The sequence below is a fragment of the Lampetra fluviatilis genome, chromosome 13, assembly GCF_964198595.1.
Source record: "Lampetra fluviatilis chromosome 13, kcLamFluv1.1, whole genome shotgun sequence".
In the NCBI taxonomy this organism is placed as follows: domain Eukaryota; kingdom Metazoa; phylum Chordata; class Hyperoartia; order Petromyzontiformes; family Petromyzontidae; genus Lampetra; species Lampetra fluviatilis.
In genome coordinates this window covers 1,756,818-1,774,032 of record NC_136287.1, presented here as the reverse complement: position 1 = coordinate 1,774,032, position 17,215 = coordinate 1,756,818, and the positions used below count along the sequence as shown (strand labels likewise).

The 17,215-nt window shown below is 54.7% G+C and overlaps 1 protein-coding gene across 3 annotated transcripts; it reads left to right on the top strand.

The window, feature by feature from the left end:
* The first annotated feature begins 1,183 nt into the window (after positions 1-1,183).
* LOC144935402 (uncharacterized) lies at positions 1,184-16,307 on the top strand. Of its 3 annotated transcripts, XM_078861997.1 has the most exons (4): positions 1,864-1,955; positions 7,846-7,922; positions 13,086-14,166; positions 15,961-16,307. In XM_078861997.1, exons 3-4 carry the CDS (start codon positions 13,099-13,101, stop codon positions 16,024-16,026), a joined length of 1,134 nt encoding a protein of 377 aa, XP_078718123.1. In that variant the 5' UTR covers positions 1,864-1,955; positions 7,846-7,922; positions 13,086-13,098; the 3' UTR covers positions 16,027-16,307. The 3 variants fall into 3 exon arrangements, with proteins under 3 accessions (XP_078718122.1, XP_078718123.1, XP_078718121.1); XM_078861996.1 differs by lacking the exons at positions 1,864-1,955; positions 15,961-16,307 and adding an exon at positions 1,184-1,397 and having other exon boundaries at positions 13,086-14,579; XM_078861995.1 differs by lacking the exon at positions 15,961-16,307 and having other exon boundaries at positions 13,086-14,579.
* Positions 16,308-17,215: the final 908 nt, after the last annotated feature.

The following is a 17,215-nucleotide window of genomic DNA, read 5'->3' as shown; positions in this document are numbered from 1 at the left end:
CCCTGAGGCCTGCTGTACATTTGCGAGTGTGCGTGTCTCTCTCCCCGTGGTGGCGTGGATTTTTCTCCGGATCCTCCGCTATTTCCCTCCACACTCAGAAACACGCGTTTAGAGTATTTAGGCTGCTAGAAATTCGCGCATTATGAGCCACTTCGTTGAGCTATAATTTTGTTGGGCAGGTCACTTCTGAGCAAGAGACATATAGATCATTGGGTCTTAGCTGGTAAATAAATAAAAATTGTAAGAGTTTAATGGTTTGTGTTGAACCAATCCTGCTCCCAGAAGGCCGTGTGGCTGATGGGATGTGTAAAAAATGAATGCTTCGTTACTGAACTAGGCGAGGCCTCCCCGGGTAAGGGTAACGTTGGGGAGTTCGTGACGGCTCGTGCCAGGAGAGAGTTGCACATGTAAGGAGGTAGCGATGGGTGGGACGCGTGGTGTGCAGGGTGGGGGAAGGTAGACTGAGCAACTGTAGAGGGAGAGAGAAGGGAGCGCTCTGGTCGGAGCCAGGGTGTGTGGGCTGGAGATCCGCCATGCGCGGCTGACCCACGCCGTGTCGGGCGCTGGAGGAGGCCGTGTTCTCGGTGGCAGAAGACGGAGAGCTCTGCATGCTGATAAGAGCTACCCGTCGGAGGCCGTAGGACTGCGAGAATGGCTGGGTGCAGATGCAGCACTTGTCGTAAACATTTTTATATATAAAAATAATAATAATATTACAAATATTACATGGAAAACATAGGGCAACATAGAGTAGAGAGAGAGGGGGTGGTAGAGAGAGAGGGAAGGGGTAAGGAGAGCAGAGTGTGACATCTTTTGTGAAATCTTTCATTTAAAAGGGGGGGGGGGGGGGTTCACATAAAGCAAAGCATTAAAAAACGAAATGATGAACGAAGCAAAGTGCCGACTACACCGAGCATCTTCTTGTTCCCTCTGATCGTAAAAAAAGAAGGGAGAGTGTGTGAGAGTGGGAGTGTGTGAGAGTGGGAGACAGTGCGGAGAGTGTGAGAGTAGGAGGGAGGGAGATTGCAGGGTAAGAGAAGGGGGAGGGGAGAGTGTGAGAGTGTGAGAAAGAGGGGAGAGTGTGTGAGTGTGGCAGGGAGAGTGGGAGGGAGAGAGGAGAGTGTGTGAGTGTGGCAGGGAGAGTGTGAGAAAAAGGGGAGAGTGTGTGAGAGTGGTAGAGAGAGAGGAGAGTGTGTGAGAGTGAGAGTTGGAGAGAGTGGAGAGTGAGAGTGGGACTGGGAGGGAGAGAGGAGAGTGTGAGTGTGGCAGGGCGAGTGGGAGGGAGAGAAAGGAGAGTGTGTGAGAGTGAGAGTGGGAGAGTCAGGAGAGTGTGTGAGAGTGGGAGAGAGGACGAGCACTGTGTGGTGGGAGATGGGGGAGAAGGGACGTCGGGAGAGGTATGTGGGGAAGAAATTAGAGCAATGGAGAGAAAATGTGGGAGTGATGGAGCGGGGGAGGGCAGAATGGGAGATGGACCGAGCGAGAGGGAGGATGAAATAGATAAAGGGAGAACGCAAGGCGAGAGAGAGTGCGTGGGTGTGTGGTGTGTGCGAGTGTGCGCGTGTGTGGGGAGCGGTGGGGCAGCGGTGAGCGCGCCGCGCTTCGAACCCGGCCACTCGAGTTCGATTCCCGATCACGGCCAACGAGAGCAACGATCATCTGAACCAATCCGGCGGGCGTCCCCTAGGTCGGCTCTGCCTTAAATGAGTAACTTGGTGGCGGTGTGTAAACACCAGTATCGCGATGTTAGCCGCCCACCCCCCCCCCTCGTGTGCCGTGCCGGCCTGCAGAGCTCCCCGTCAAGAGCACTTGCCCCTGCAGCCTGCTCAAGGCTATACGGGGGATATTGATCAGTGGCTGTGTTTCTATGAGAAACGCGACCGTCGTGGTTAGCGCAACAGCTCTACGAACCCCGACTGCCCGAGTTCGATTCCGGGCCGCGACGAACATCACTGGTAATTACCCGACCTCCCCTAGGTCGACTCAGCCTTAGAAAAGAGTAACCCGCTGCGAAGTGTAATAATGGCCACTGGGGAGACAAAGGCGGCTGGGCGCGGTGTTGATCAGCCGACCCCCTCGTGTGCCGTGCCGGCCTTTAGAATTGCTCGCTGGCAGCACTTGCACCAACGGTGTGTTGAGGCTATACGGGGGATTTTGTGTGTGTGGGGTGTGTATGTGTGGGGGGGGGGTGTGTGTGGGTCGTGTGTGAGGTGTGTGTGGTGGTGGAATGCGTGTGGGGTGTTTATGTGGTGGGGGGGATGTGTGTGGGTGTGTGTGTGTGAGGTGTATGTGTGAGGTGTGTGTGTGGGGTGTGTGTGTGGGGTGTGTGGGGTGTGTGTGTGTGTGTGTGGGGTGTGTATGTGGGGGGTGTGTGTGGGGGGGGTTTGGGTGGGGGGGGGGATGTGTTTGTGGGTGTGTGGGGTGTGTGTGGGGGGGTGTGTGGGGGAGGGTGTGGGGTGTGTGTGTGGTGGGGAAGGTGTGTGTGGGGTGTGTGCGCGGTGTGTCTGGTGTGTGTGGGGGGTGTGTCTCTAGGGGTGTCTTTGGGGTGTGAGTGTGTGGGGTGTGTCTGTGGGGTGTGTGTAGTGTGGGATGTTTGTGGGGTGTTTGTGTGGTGGGGTGTGTGTGTGGAATGTGTGTCGGGTGTGTGGGGGGATGTGAGGGGTATGTGTGTGTGGAGTGTGTGTGGTGTGGGGGGGGGTGTGGTGTGGGGGGGGTGTGAGGGTGTGTGTGGGGTGTATGTGTGTATGGAGGGGGTGTGTGGGGAGGTGTTGGATGTGTGTGTGGTGGGGAGGGTGTAGGGGCGTGTGGGTGTGTGTGGGATGTATATGTGATGTGGGATGTGTGTGGGGTTTGTGTGTTGGGGTGTGTGGGGTGAGTGGGGGGGGGTGTGGGGGGGAGTGTGTGTGAGGTGTGTGTGTGTGGGGTGTGTGTGTGTGGTATGTGTGTCGGGTGTGTGGGGGGGGGGTGCGTGTCGGGTGTGTGTGGGGAGGGTGTGGGGGTGTGTGGGGTGTGTGTGGGGTTTGTGTGTGGGGGGGGGGGGGTGTGTGGGGGGTGTGTGGGGGGTGTGTGGGGTGTGTGTTTTGGATGTGTGTCGGGGGGAGTGTGTGTGAGGTTTGTATGTGGTTGGGGTGTGTGTGAGGTGTGTGGGTGTGAAGTGTGTGTGTGGGGCGGGTGTGTGGGGTGTGTGTGTGGTGTGTTTGGGGTGTGTGTGTGGGATGTGTGTATGAGAGTGTGTGTGAGGTGTGTGTGGGGTGTGTGTGGGGTGTGTGTGAGGTGTGTGTGAGGTGTGTGTGGGGTGTGTGTGGGGTATATGTTTGGGGGATGGTGAGTGTGAGGAGTGTGTCTGCGGTGTGTGTGGTGTGAGGTGTGTGTGGTGTTGGATGTGTGTGGTGGGGAAGATCTGGGGGGGTGTGGGGGGTGTATGTGGTTTGGGATGTGTATGGGGTTTGTGTGTAGGGGTGTGTGTGGGGTGTGTGGGGGAGGGGTGTGTGAGGGATGTGTGTGGGGTGTGTGTGGGAGGGGGCATGTGTGGGGTGTGTGAGGGGTACGTGGGGGGGGGGTGTGGGGTGTGGGGGGGAGTTTGGGGGATGTGTGGGGGGTGTATGTGGGGTGTGGGGGGAGGGTGTGTGAGACATGTGTGGGGTGTGTGTAGGGGGTGTGCGGGGGGGGCGTTTGTGGGATGTGTGGAGTGTGTGGGTTGTGTGAGGGGTGTATGTGTGGGATATGTGTCGTGTGTGTGGGGGGGGGTTGGATGTATTTGTGGTGGGGAGGGTGTTGAGGGGGTGGGGGTGTGTGTTTGTGTGGAGGGGGTGTGTGTGAGGTGTGTGTGTGTGGGGAGGTGTTGGATGCGTATGTGGTGGGGAGGGTGTGTGGGTGTGTGTGGGGTGTGTATGTGGTGTGGGATGTGTGTGGGGTTTGTGTGTGGGGGGTGTGGGGTGAGTGGGGGATGTGTGTGAGGCGTGTGTGGGAGGGGGTGTGTGGGGTGTGTGTGTGGGTGTGTGTGTGGGGTGTGTGTCTGGGGTGTGTGTGAGGGACGTGTGTGGAGTGTGGGGTCTGTGTGGGGTGTGTGTCGTGTGGGGTGTGGGGGTGGGTGTGTGTGTGTGTGTGGGGTGTGTGTGTGGGGGGGTGTGTGGGGTGTGTGTGTGAGGGTGTGTGTTAGTGTGTATGTTTGGAGGGGGGGGTTTCGTGGGGGATGTTTGTGGGGTGGGGGTATGTGGGGTGTGTGTGTGGGGGGTGTGTGTGGGGGTGTGTGGGGTGTGTGTGTGGGGTGTGTGTGGGGTGGGGTGGGTGTGTGTTTGAGGAGTGTGCGTGGGGTGTGTGTGGGGGGGGGTGTGTGTGGGGTGTGTGGGGTGTGTGGGGTGTGTGTGTGGGGGGGTGTGTGGGGGGTGTGTGTGTGGGGTGTGTGTGTGTGGGGTGTGTGTGAGAAAGCGAGGGAATGAGAGCGGTGGGGAGAGACAGAAAGCTCGTAGAGTGAAAATGAAAAGCGGGGAGAGTGGAAGAGAAGGGGGGAGAGGAAGGAGGGGAGTGATGGCAGGAACAAGAGGGAGGGAGATGGATGGAGATGCGGGGGGGGGGACTTGAGGGAGGGAGGCTGTGAGCGGTGGGGGAGGGGGGAGGGAGGGAGGAAAGGAGGGAGGGGTGGTGAAGGGGGAGGGGTGGAGGAGGGAGAGGGGTGGAGGAGGGGGAGGGGTGGTGGAGGGGGGGAGAGGGGGAGGAGGGGTAATGGAAGGAGGTGGATGACACGGGGGAGGTGGTGGGGGAGAGAGAAGGCAGGGGGGGTTAGCGTGAAAGGGAGGAAGGGAACGAGGCTTAGACGGTGGGAGCCAGGGAGGGGTGGGAGCCAGGGAGGGGTGGGAGTCAGGGAGGGGTGGGAGTCAGGGAGGGGAGGGGGGCAGAGAGGGAGGGGGGCAGAGAGGGAGGGATGGAGAGGAGGGAGGAGGGTTATCGATGGGGTGAGACGAAGGAATCGAATGGAAGGAATGGAGAGAGGGTGGGGGGTAGAGAGACGAGGGGGGGGCGTACATGGAGGAGAGAGGAAGGGATCAGGGGGGGAGGGGAGAGAAAAAGGAGAGGGAGGGAGGCAGAGAGGGTGGGTGGGAGAGGGGGAGACGGAATGACGGCAGTGGTGAGAGGGAGGAGATGGGGCAACGGGAAGGAATGGAGAGAGAGAGCGAGAGAGCTCTAGAGGGGAGAAGAGGGAGAGCCTCAACTTATAGAGGAGAAAATATGCGGAGAGGGATAAGGGAGGGAGGGAGGGAGAGAGAGAGGGAGGGAGAGGGAGGGAGGGAGAGGGAGGGAGTAGAGGGGAGATATGGAGAGGGAGGAAGATTAAAGCACATTTTAGGAGCATAGTGTTCGTCGGGTGGGTGTGTGTATGTCTCTGTGTGTGTGTGTCTGTTGTGTGTATGTCTCTATGTGTGTGTGTCTCTGTGTGTATGTCTGTGTGTGTGTGTCTCTCTGTGTGTATGTCTCAATGTGTGTGTGTGTCTGTTGTGTGTATGTCTCTATGTGTGTGTGTGTGTCTCTGTGTGTATGTCTCTATGTGTGTGTGTCAGTTGTGTTTGTTGTGTGTGTCTCTACGTGTGTGTGGGTCTGTTGTGTGTATCTCTCTATGTGTGTGTGTGTCTGTTGTGTGTGTTGTGTGTATGTCTCTACGTGTGTGTGTGTCTGTTGTGTGTATGTTGTGTGTGTTGTGTGTATGTCTCTGTGTATGAGTCTCTGTCTCTGTGTATGAGCCTCCCCGAGGTCGACTTCGCCTTAACTGACCACCCGGTGCGGTGTGTAAACATCACCACTGGGGAGACAAAGGCGGCCGGGCGTCGATGTTGGCCTCCCATCCCCCTCGTGTGCCGTGCCGGCCTTCACAGGCGCGACGCGCTACTCGCTACTCACACCCTCACAGTCCGTTGAGGCTATACGGGGGATCTTTGTGTATATGTGGGTGTCTGTGTATATGGATGAATGATTGCTTGGATGTGTGTGTCTGTGTGTGTGTTTACCGGCTCAATAGGCACTCCCAAACAGTGTGTGTATTTACATGCGTGTGTGTGTATTTACTGTGTGTGCGTATTTACTGTGTGTGTGTATTTACATCGCGTGTGGGAAGCGGTAGTGTCGTGGTTCGTGCCCTGGGGTACGAACCCGGCGACCCGTGATCGATTCCCGCTCAGGGCCAATACTCGTGACCATTATCTGAACCTGTCATGGTCCTCCCCTAGGTCGACTCGGCCTCAAATGAGTACCTGGTGCGGTGTGTAAACATCGCCACTAGGGAGACAAAGGCGGCCGGGCGTGGTGCTGGCCACCCACCCCCTCCTGTACCGTGGCGGACTTCCGAGGTGCTCGCTAACAGCACTTGCCCCGACAGTCTGTTAAGGCTATACGGAGATCTTTGTCTTGTGTGGGGAGCGGTGGTGTAGCGGTTAGCGCGGCGCTGCGCTACGAACCCAACGACCCGACTCCGACTCTCGCTCACGGCCAACACCGGTGACGATTATCTGAACCGGTCCTGGGTCTCCCCTAGGTTGACTCGGCCTCAAATGAGTACCTGGTGTGATGCGTAAAAATCGCCACTCGGAAGACAAAGGCGGCCGGGCGTGGTTCTGACCACACCACCCCCTCAAATGCCGTTACGGGCGATTAATAGGTGCTCGCTTACAGCACTTGCTTCAACAGTCTGAGTGGACTACACGGGGGATCTTTGTCTTTGTACCCTTGGTCGATGTACGTGTGTGAGAGTTTGCATGGGCGCGGTGGTTCGCGAACCGGAAGTTCGATTCCCGCCCACGGCTAACGTCAGTAGCAAGCGATGTCTAAACCGGCGCCTTCAGGTCGACTCAGCCTTAAACAAGGTACCTGGGTTGCGGCGTGCAAACATCGGCACTGGGGGAGACAAAGGCGGTCCTTTCGTAGCACCGTACCGACAACTCGTGCCCACCTCCTGCTACCTACCTAAATAGGCGCTCGCTAACAGCTCGCGAGCGTTCTCGAATCGGGGTTGGTGGGTTGAGGGGCGCTTGGGAAGATCACACAGCGAGTCTACCTCCCGGCGTGCAATCCAAATTCGAGGCGGTGGAGCAAGTAGGTTGCGCGCTCGCCTGTGACCTGCCCCGCGCAGCGGCTCATCCGGGAGCTGTCCGGGGTTGTCTCTGTTACCCCGCACCTCCAATTGGCTACGTACGGTGCGAAAGAAGTTCAACATACATACTACTATACACTACACTTTACACTACACGATACATACTAATTACTATACACTGCACCAGTGGTTCTTAACCTGGGGTGCGAGGCTTGGCCAGATTTTTTGAAAAGGTAAATCATCGGAAGACAACGTTTGCACGGGCAATGCACGTGCACTTACTTTGTTTCACCAAACCCTACGTGGGCATTACCATCATACATGTGTTTGTTTACGATTAAGAACCAAAGCGGTACAAGGCTGCAGTAAAGGTTAAAAACCACTGCACTACACTATACACTACACGATACACTACATTGTACGCTACACTATACACTACACTACATTCGAATGCAGACTCTGGCTCTTTAAAAAAGCGTAAATTTGACCAAACATTCCAATGTGGTCCGGACCCTCCTGAAAAAAAGAACCAACCCTTGGTCGATCCACTGCTGGATGAGGGCAGGCGTCCCTCCTCCACTCCGTGTCGGATATGGGGGGCCGGGAGTGGGGGGGGGGGTTGTTTGACCACGCTTGGCCGAGGGCTGGTTCCGAAATCAGTCGCCACTTACGTGAGCCGTGGCTGGGAATGGAACTCGATTCGCCCAGGTCCTAGCGTGAGCATCGCGCTAACCACTGCACCACCGCTCCCCCCCCTCCTCACCCAGTGATGATCAGGGCCAGAGGTCACCGCAGATGACCCCGGGACGGGGCGCAACAGGTGACCACGCCGCAGGCGGTACAGGTGAACTCGCAAGTGAAATCACACGGCACGGATGATGATGATGTTGCTGCTGATGATGATCACTGTAATCCATGCATTCATGCCATTAACGCGACGTCACCAACACCCGGAGTCTCACCAAGACTTGGGCAACTCGTCAGTGTAGCCACTCGCACACTCTCTCCCCCACTCTCCCTCGCTCCCCACACTCTCTCTCCTCCACACTCTCCCTCTCCCCACACTCTCTCTCCAAACTCTCCCCACACTCTCTCCACACTCCCTCTCCCCACACACTGTCTCCACACTCTCCCTCGCTCCCCACACTCTCTCTCCACACTCTCCCTCGCTCCCCACACTCTCTCTCCACACTCTGCCTCGCTCCCCACACACTCTCTCCACACTCTGCCTCGCTCCCCACACACTCTCTCCACACTCTCCCCACACTCTCTATCCACACTCTCCCTCTCTATCCACACACTCTATTTCCAAACTCATTCTCCACTCTCTCCCCACACTCTCTATCTGCACACTCTCCACGCTCTCTCCACACTCACCTCGAGAAGGGTGAACTCTCCACGCGGGACTCTCTCTCCGCTCTCCCTGTGTCGCCCTCCTCCTCTGTCTCTCTGCTCTGATGAGCAGATCTCTTATTTCACTCTCTCCCCCCCTCCTCCCCCTTAAAGCTCCCTCTGCCCTCTCTCTTCTCTCTGGCGCTCTCCTCCGCTCCGTCTCTCCACCGCCTCTCGCCTCTTCGCGTTTCCTACGAGCGCTCTCTCCCCTCTTTCTGTCACCCACCTCTTTGTCTCTCCTCTCTCACCATCTCCTGAATTCCACACTCCCTCTCTCCGCCCTCTCTTTTCCTCCCCCCCCCCCTCTGTTCTCACACTCTCTCTCTCTGTGCTGTGTCTCGTTCCCCTCGCCTCTCTTTTTGCTCTCTCCGTGTGCCCTCTCCTGTCTTCTCCTATTTTTCCGCTCCCCTCTCTCGCTCTCCGCCCTCTCTCTTTTTTTCTCTCTCTCTCCTATCTCCCTCACACTCTCCCTCTCTTTCTCACCCACTCCTTTCCTCTCACCCTCTCTCTTATTCCACACACTCACTCACTCTCTCCCCCTTCACTCCTCTCGTCTTACCACACTCTCTCTCTCGCTTCTGTTTTCGCCACTCTTGCATCTCCCCTCTATCCGTCTCCCCTCTCCACTCCTCTCCACTCCCCTCTCTCTGCCACTCTCCTCGTCTCCCTCTTCACGGTCTCTTCTGCCTGTCTCTCTACCAAACACGCTCTCTTTTATTCCACGCTCTCTCTATCCCTCCCCCATATCTTCCTCTCTCCCCCTGAACTCCGCTCTCCTCTCACGCTCCGCCTGTGTCTCGCTGCTCTCCCCCTCTCTCTCTCTCCTCTCTTCCCCTCCTTTCTCCTCAGTCTCCTCTCCTCTCCCACTCTCTCTCCACCCACTCTCCCCTCTCTCCGCCCCCTGCCTGGCCTCTCTCTCCCACCCTCCCCTTCTCACCCTCTCCCCTCCACCCCCGCGCTCTCCCCTGCACTCTCCGTGCGCTCTCTGGCCCAAGCCCGTTCCTGCTCTCTCCCTCTCTTTCACAACATCTATCTCCCACTCTCCCTCCCCCGTCTCTGTTTTTATTGCACACTCTTCCTCTCTCCCCCCATCTCTTTTCTCTTAATCGCGTGGCTCTGCCCCTCTCTCCTCCCTCCCTCTCCCTCTCCCCTCCTTGCTTCTCCCCATATGTATTTCCCCTCTTGAATTCCCCCTCTCCTCTCGCTCTCCCCTCTCCTTCTGCCTCTCTCCTCTCTCATCCTCTCTCTTTTTATTCACCCTTTCCTCTCCCTTCTCTACCACCCTGTCGCTTCTCTCCGCCCCCACTGTGGATGCTGTCACTCTCCCTCCCTCTCTCCTCTTCTCCCTCTCTACCGCCCCTCCACCCCGCCCCTCTCTCTGCCCTCCCTCTTTTTTTACGAGCAGAGGAAACAAGAAGATGCTCGGTGTAGTCGGCACTTTGCTTCGTTCATCATTTCGGGTTTTTTTGTTTGTTTTCAATGCTTTGCTTTATGTGCTCCCCCCCCCCCCCCCGTTTAAATGAAAGATTTCACGAAAGATTTCAAGCTCTGCTCCTTCTTACCCCTCTCTCTCTCTCTCTACCCCCTCTCCCTACTCTATGTCTATGTCCCCCCTGTTTTCTATGTCCACATTCTGCCCCTCTTCTCCTCTCTCCCTCATTTTCTCTCTCTCCTGGGTAACCCACTCTGTTTTATTACTGCATTTGCCCCTTGCCTCTCTCCTTTTGCTCCCTCGCTCACCAACTTCTCTCGGCTCTCTCTCTCTCAACCCCTCCCTCCCACCCTCTCCCTTTTTTACGATCAGAGGAAACAAGAAGATGCTCGGTGTAGTCGGCACTTTGCTTCGTTCATCATTTGGGTTTTTTTTTCAATGCTTTGCTTTATGTCCCCCCCCCTCCTTTTCAAATGAAAGATTTCAAAAAAGATGTCACACTCTGCTCTCCTCCTTCTTACCACCTCCCTCTCTCTTTTTTTACGATCAGAGGAAACAAGAAGATGCTCAGTGTAGTCGGCACTTTGCTTCGTTCATCATTTTTGTTTTTTGTGTTTTTTAATGCTTTGCTTTATGTATCCCCCCCCCCCCCTTTTTAAATGAAAGATTTCACAATAAATTTCACGCTCGGCTCTCCTTACCCCTTCCCTCTCTCTCTCTCTACCCCATCTCTCTACCCTCTGTCTCCCTACTCTATGTCCATGTTCCCCCTGTTTTCTATGTAATATTTATACAATTTTATTTTTTACTACAAGTGCTGCATCTGCACGCAGCCCTTCTCGCAGTCCTACGGCTTATGACGGTACCACCCTCTCTCCTTTGCTCCACTCCTCTCCCGTCTCCTGTCTCTACTCTCTCACTCTCTCTCTCTTTTTTAACGATCAGAGGAAACAAGAAGATGCTCGGTGTAGTCGGCACTTTGCTTCGTTCATCATTTAGTTTATTATGCTTTGCTTTATGTAACCCCCCCCCCCCCTTTTTTTAAATGAAAGATTTCACAAAATATTTCACTCTCTCCCTCCTCATTGCCTCTCCCTCATCGTCGTGATTTATTTCTCCCGCCGTTGTTGAATCTCCTCCTCTGCGCACTCTCTCGACCCAGTCCCCCTTTCTCTCCCACCCACTCACCCTCTCTCATCTATTCCCTCTCTCCTGTTCTCTCTCCCTCTCTCTCTCCACTGGGTTGTGGGTTGTGCGGCTGTGTGCAAGTGAGTGTGTGCTAGTGAGTGTGTGGGTTAGTGTGTGCGTGCGGGTGTATGCGTGCGAGTGAGTCCGTGCGAGTGAGTGCGTGCGAGTGAGTGCATGCGGGTGAGTGTGTGCGGGTGAGTGTGTGCGAGTGAGTGTGTGCGAGTGAGTGTGTGCGTGCGAGTGTGTGCGTGCGGGTGTGTGTGTGCAGGTGTGTGTGTGCGGTTGTGTGTGTGTGTCCGACAGTGGGGAGTCGTGGCGAAGTGGTTAGCGCATTGCGCGATGAACCCTGCCACCCAAGTTCGATTCCCCCTCAGCCATAAACGAGCACTTTGCGCGGCGCATGCAGGCATCACCACTGGGAGAGACGAAGGCGGCCGGGCGTGGTGCAGTGCACTCACCAAGCTGCTCGCCTGCCACCGTCTCAGCCTTAATAGCTGCTCGCTAACAGCACCTGAGCCCTACCCAACAGTGTATTAGCGTCTACACAGAAACCTGCATTCTTGTGATGCGCTCTCTCCTATCTATCTCGTCTCCACCTCTTTCATCGTTTTTTTTTTACGATCAGTGGCAACAAGAAGATGCTCGGTGTATTCGGCACTTTGCTTCGTTAATCATTTCGTATTTTTTTTACTTAGCTTTATGTAAAACCCCCACCTCTCGCTCACTCTCTCGCTCACTCTCTCGGTCACTCTCTCGCTCACTCTCTCGGTCACTCTCTCGGTCACTCTCTCGCTCACTCTCTCGCTCTCTCTCTCTCGTTCTGCACGCAGCCCTTCTTGCAGTCCGACGGCTTCCGACGGGTAGCTCTCATCGTTCTCTCTCTCTGATGTCTCTCCCTTAATTTTGCCGACCAGACACAACTTTGGCTGTCTTGAGTGTTTTTTTATATTGAAACTCAGTTTTTTTTTACTCGGGTCCGTTAATCATCGCTTCCATTTCTCACTTCCCTGCACCGCGAGACACGCGGAGCGGACCCGTGGCGAGCTTGAGATGCAATCTCTCCCTCGCCCGCCACGCAGGAGCCCCTAGGTTTGATCCCGGACCCTAACGATGCCTGCTGTTGTATAAAATACGAAACAATTTTTTATTTCATTTTACCAGGTCAGGCCCATTGAGCTATGTATCTCTTTGTCATCAGCGACCTGGTCACAAATCACAGCTCAACGAAGTGGCTTATCACGTGGACATTTATAGCAGCCAAATACTCTAAACGCATGCTTCTAAATGTGGAGGGGAAAAACCGGAGAAAGACCACGGGGAGAGAGACGCAGACTTAAAATATACGGCAGGCGTCAGGGTCGGTATCGAACCCACGAGCTTCTGTAACCAGGCGAGGTAGTTAACATCTCCTAGCCACCGTGGCACCCCTTGCATGTGTAGGGGTGTTAGAGAGAGAGCCGTTATGCATGGCAGCTTATGGGAAACAAACACAGTGGGCGGGGCTACATGAGTGCACGGGGGGGGGGTGCTCTCAATGACGTCCGCACCAGGCAGCCCGGGGCCCCACCCCTCAGCGGGGGTGGAGTATAAAGGGGGATGTGTCAGAGGGCTCGGGGCAGAATGTTAAAGCTAAACCAGTGAAGACCGAAGATCGTCTAGCTAGAGCCCTGGACTCCCCTGGGACGCCGCCCTTGTCAGGGCCGCGCAGGACCGAGCCAGCGGCGTGGTCCCGAGAACCAGAGCTAGTGCTCTGGGACTCCGGGTACCGTAGCCCGACTTACCAGTGTCGGGCCAGACAGCCTCCCCTAGCCCGTTAGTGGAGGACTAGGAGGTAGGTCAGAGATAGCTAGCAGTGTATTCCCAGCTAGCCGGGTGAGGGGGCCGATACCCCCTCTAGTATTGTATGTCCACAGTTGTGACTACTTGTACGGAATAAATACGCGTGCCTCACCAACGGTGTCCAAGAGTCATCAACGGTACTTCATCTGGTGTCAGAACAACTACGAACATGGACACGCGCCGGACAGCTCGAGCCGGAGTACCGCAGGTGGAGGACACCGCTGAAATTGTCGAGCCCGAGACGGCTCAACAAGACATCGTGCAGCCGGGGCCGGACGCATTCTTACCGGGGCATCAGGATGAAGAGGAGCCGCCATCAGAAGGGCTGAGGCTGGCTCACGCGAGGCTGGCGGAGCTGCTTTACGCCGCTGCCGCCACACTCGAACACATCACGCGGCTGGGGGCTGGTGGACCACCACGGGGCGAGGAGAACCGACGTCCGATGCGCCTTCCCGCCATCTCAACGGATTCAAACTTTGAATCTCCCGCCATCGCCGCAGCAGCTGCTGAGGGCATGGCCGGCCTGAACCTCGGGTCCAACATCGCTCTCGCTGGGGCTGCCGCGTCACCGCCAGCGGAGGGAGCGTCATCACGGCTGCGACAGGCGATACCATCTGCCGTTCGCGCCGAAGCGCAGCCGAGTTACGGGGACAGCAGCCTGCGAGCTTCCATGGCGACCGCTGCGCTGCACCAACGGCTGCCTCCGCTCAAAGAGTTTGTTGGCGCGGAGGGCGACTGGGGCGGCTTCCAGCGACGCTTCCTCGCCCACCAAGAAATGGCACGGTGGTCGGATGCTGAGGCTCTCTGCGCGCTGCCGGCGCTCCTCGACAGCGACGCACTCGCCGCCCTTACATCGGCGCCGAGGGAGAAGCGCTCCACGCTACAGATGGCGCTGCAGTTGCTGGCCGGGGTCTACGGACCTTCAGCGGAATGCAGGCAGCAGTTTTACGATCGCCAGCGGGGTGCAAAGGAGTCGCCCCTGGCGTACAGGACGAGTCTCCTGGCACTGGCGAAGACGGCCTTCCCTCGATTGGACGACGACGGCGTGGACGCCATGGTCACAGAAAAAATCCTCCTGCTGGCAGACGACCTGGACATCGCCGTCGTTGCACAGGAGGACACGGAGATGAGTTCCCTCCAGGCTGCGCGGCTCCTCCACGCCAACCTGCTGTCACAGCGTCGGAAAGCCAGCAGGGCAGCGGCCGGGCGTGCGGTGGCTGCCTGGAATCTTCTCCAGGTGATCTCCAGAGCCCGGATGCACATTTCTCGTGGCATTGTTGCAAATTCTCATTTTTTTGAAGCACCTCGTATTTGGAGTCTGCGTGTCCTCTCTCTCTCTCGCCGTGGTGGTCGTAGCGTGGATTAGTTCTCCGAGTTCAGCCCACCTCCTCTTCCGCGTTTAAAAACAACACACTTTTTCTGGAATGAGGCATTCCAACGATTTCTATGTAATTTTGGGGTGCTGATTCCAAATCTGGCATCCGTTTTTGTCTATCACATCAGGTTTTTGAGATATCAAATATTGAATTTTCAATAAAAACTGCAGAAGAAAAATATTAAATAAATTTGGATATCTACATAAAATGATATTATAAACACACTATCCTAAAAATACAGCACCATATTTTAACACTAAAGCAGTCACTGACTCGCAACAACTTGCAATCATAAGTGACAGAGTTAATTTCGGGTAAAATCAATGAAAATGGGGTATGCCGATAGCATAAAAATGAGATGTGATAGAGCAAATCTGAGATCAGATTTGGAATCGGCACCCTGAAATTAGTCTAAAACAGCTGCAAAAGTCCAGGCCAGAAATTTTTATTTTTTTATTGACCAGTGTTATTTGACTGCAAATATTAATGCCCGCGTGTAATGATGGCGATGATTTCAGCCCCTGCGATGATGATGATGAGCTATCATCACGTGTGGACAGCTCGCCTCTAAACAGGAGCCAATAGCTCAGTGAGTGGGCTTTTACCGGTAAATCATGCATTAGTTTATAGTTTCGTTGGATTTTCGAGAAAGCCAGGATGTCCAATGGTATACATTTAGGTGCTCAGAATTTGTTCTTTAACTTTGTCGGTGAGCGAACTGAAACAACACCGCAACGCCGCACACTTTCGAATGCACTTCTGCGGCCGTCTGGAACGTTCTTCCTTCCGACATTAGGAAGCCACTGGAGCTATGCACTTTTAAATCACCTAAATTGAGAACTCATTTCTTTAGAACTGCTTTGTGGTTTATGTTGTTGCTCTTCCCCCCGCACCTCCAATTAGCACAGTTATCTATGTATGGTGCGAAAAAGTTCAACATATATACATTCTACAATACACTCCACTACTATACGCTACACTACTGCACCACACACTATACACTACACGATTACACACTACACTATACACTACACCACGATACTAAATTGAAAACTAATTTCTTTAGAACTGCTTTTAATGTTTAGTTTGTTATCCTTCCCACACACCTCCGATTAGTGTGGTTGGCTACATACGGTGCGAAATAAATGAAACATACGGTACATACAACAGCAATAAACAGCTAGTACACCACATGGCGATCCAATGAGCTGTGTCGGGTGGTGGAGGGCCTCCCACACTCCTGGGGTGGTGCTCGCGAAGTGGTGCGGGGGTGCAACTGGGGGCGACCCTCCCCCTGCTCCTGCACAGACCCAACACTGCTGTTCTTGTACTTCTATTTATTGTCGTGAATTTTATTACGTTTACACTTGAAAGTGAATATTCGTCTTGGATGATTGTTGTTGTTATTGTACACGATCAGCGTCCGTCCGTCCCTCCCTCTAGACGTGACATCGCGCTGCCAGCCAGCAAAACTTTTATCAAATATTTTGTAAATGTTGGAGGCTCTTATTCAGGACCACACTCCCCACCTCCTCCCGTCGCCAAGACGTTTGCAGATCCGCCTCTGCTCGCGGGATTTATTGATGGGGGAGATGCGGAAGGCTGCCTCGCCAATTCCCTGCTTCTCTCCCTATTTCTCTCCTCCCTCTCTCAAGCGCCATTGCGGCCGCCCCTCAGTGGAAACAAATGTACAAGTCTCCCGTAGCCAAACGCTGTGGTGACCTCCAGTGAAGATTGGCACACTGCACGTTGCCATCGGCCGTGTGGCTCAGCCGAATCTCACCAGGGGTAACAGACTTGTGCATTTCCTGCGGTGCCAGGGAGGATCTGCCCCACCGGTACTTACGCTGCCAGCGGCTCAAACCAATGTTCCGCCTTTTGGGGGACATCTTCAGCGGCACCCTCATGTTCACCTTCTGAAGCGCTCGCTCATCACCATGGCGAAACTGAAGATGTCCTCGCCAACATCGCCTGTGCTCAGGTTAAGATGGCGGTGTACAGAACGAGGAAAAAGATGCTGGAAGGTGACACTGACGGCTGCTCTGTGCTTTCAGTGTTGAGGGACCTGCTTAAGGCGCGGCTCTGACTGGAGCACGCATACCACACACATGTCGGTCATGTACACGTCTTCTTCGAACGCTGGGGAGCCGACAAAGCCCTCTGTACCAGCGTGGACGGCACCCTCGTGTTCACCTTCTGAAGCGCTCGCTCGTCACTGTGGCGTGCGCGATGACCACCACCACCATCACCACGTGACTTTTCTTTCGTGTTGTGCGCGGTGCATTTAGCGCCACAGCGCGTGGATTTATAGTGTTTGCTTATTTGTTTGCTGGTGACTGTGTATTTCATATCGGAATCGCCTCCAGTGCTGTTGCTGCTGGCAGCAATAAAAGTTGTTTAAAAGTCAAAGTCTCTCAAGCGCCATGATCTCGCCAACTTCGCCTGTGCGACGAGCGCTCTGAACTCGTCAAATTGAAAAAGAGAGATGACATAGTCATCCTCTCGGCCGACAAGGACAATGCTACTGTCATCATGGATAAAACCACATACAACAACAACATCCAGAACCTTCTTAATGATGGCAGCTACACCAAAATCAACAAAAATCATACTAACCTTCGATTTAAAGCTTTCGTGACTGCAGAGATTCATATTCTTGGTTCTTTCGGTAAAGTCACGTAGAAGGGAAATAATAAAATAATAAAATAAAACGTAATAAAATACAATTCTCACGACGTTTCGGCCACAACGCAAGCAGCCGTCCTCAGGTGAAGAAACAGAGCTGTCGGAGAGGATACTGTCTTTCCGACAGCTCTGTTTCTTGAGAATTTTATTTTATTGTTTTATATTTTTGTTATTTTATTATTTCCCTTCTACTTTACTTTACCGAAAGAACCAAGAATATGAACT

What these genes read in the sequence shown, in the direction of transcription:
- LOC144935402 (XM_078861996.1), top strand. Translation starts at nt 13,099, where the DNA reads ATGGACACGCGCCGGACAGCTCGAGCCGGAGTACCGCAGGTGGAGGAC.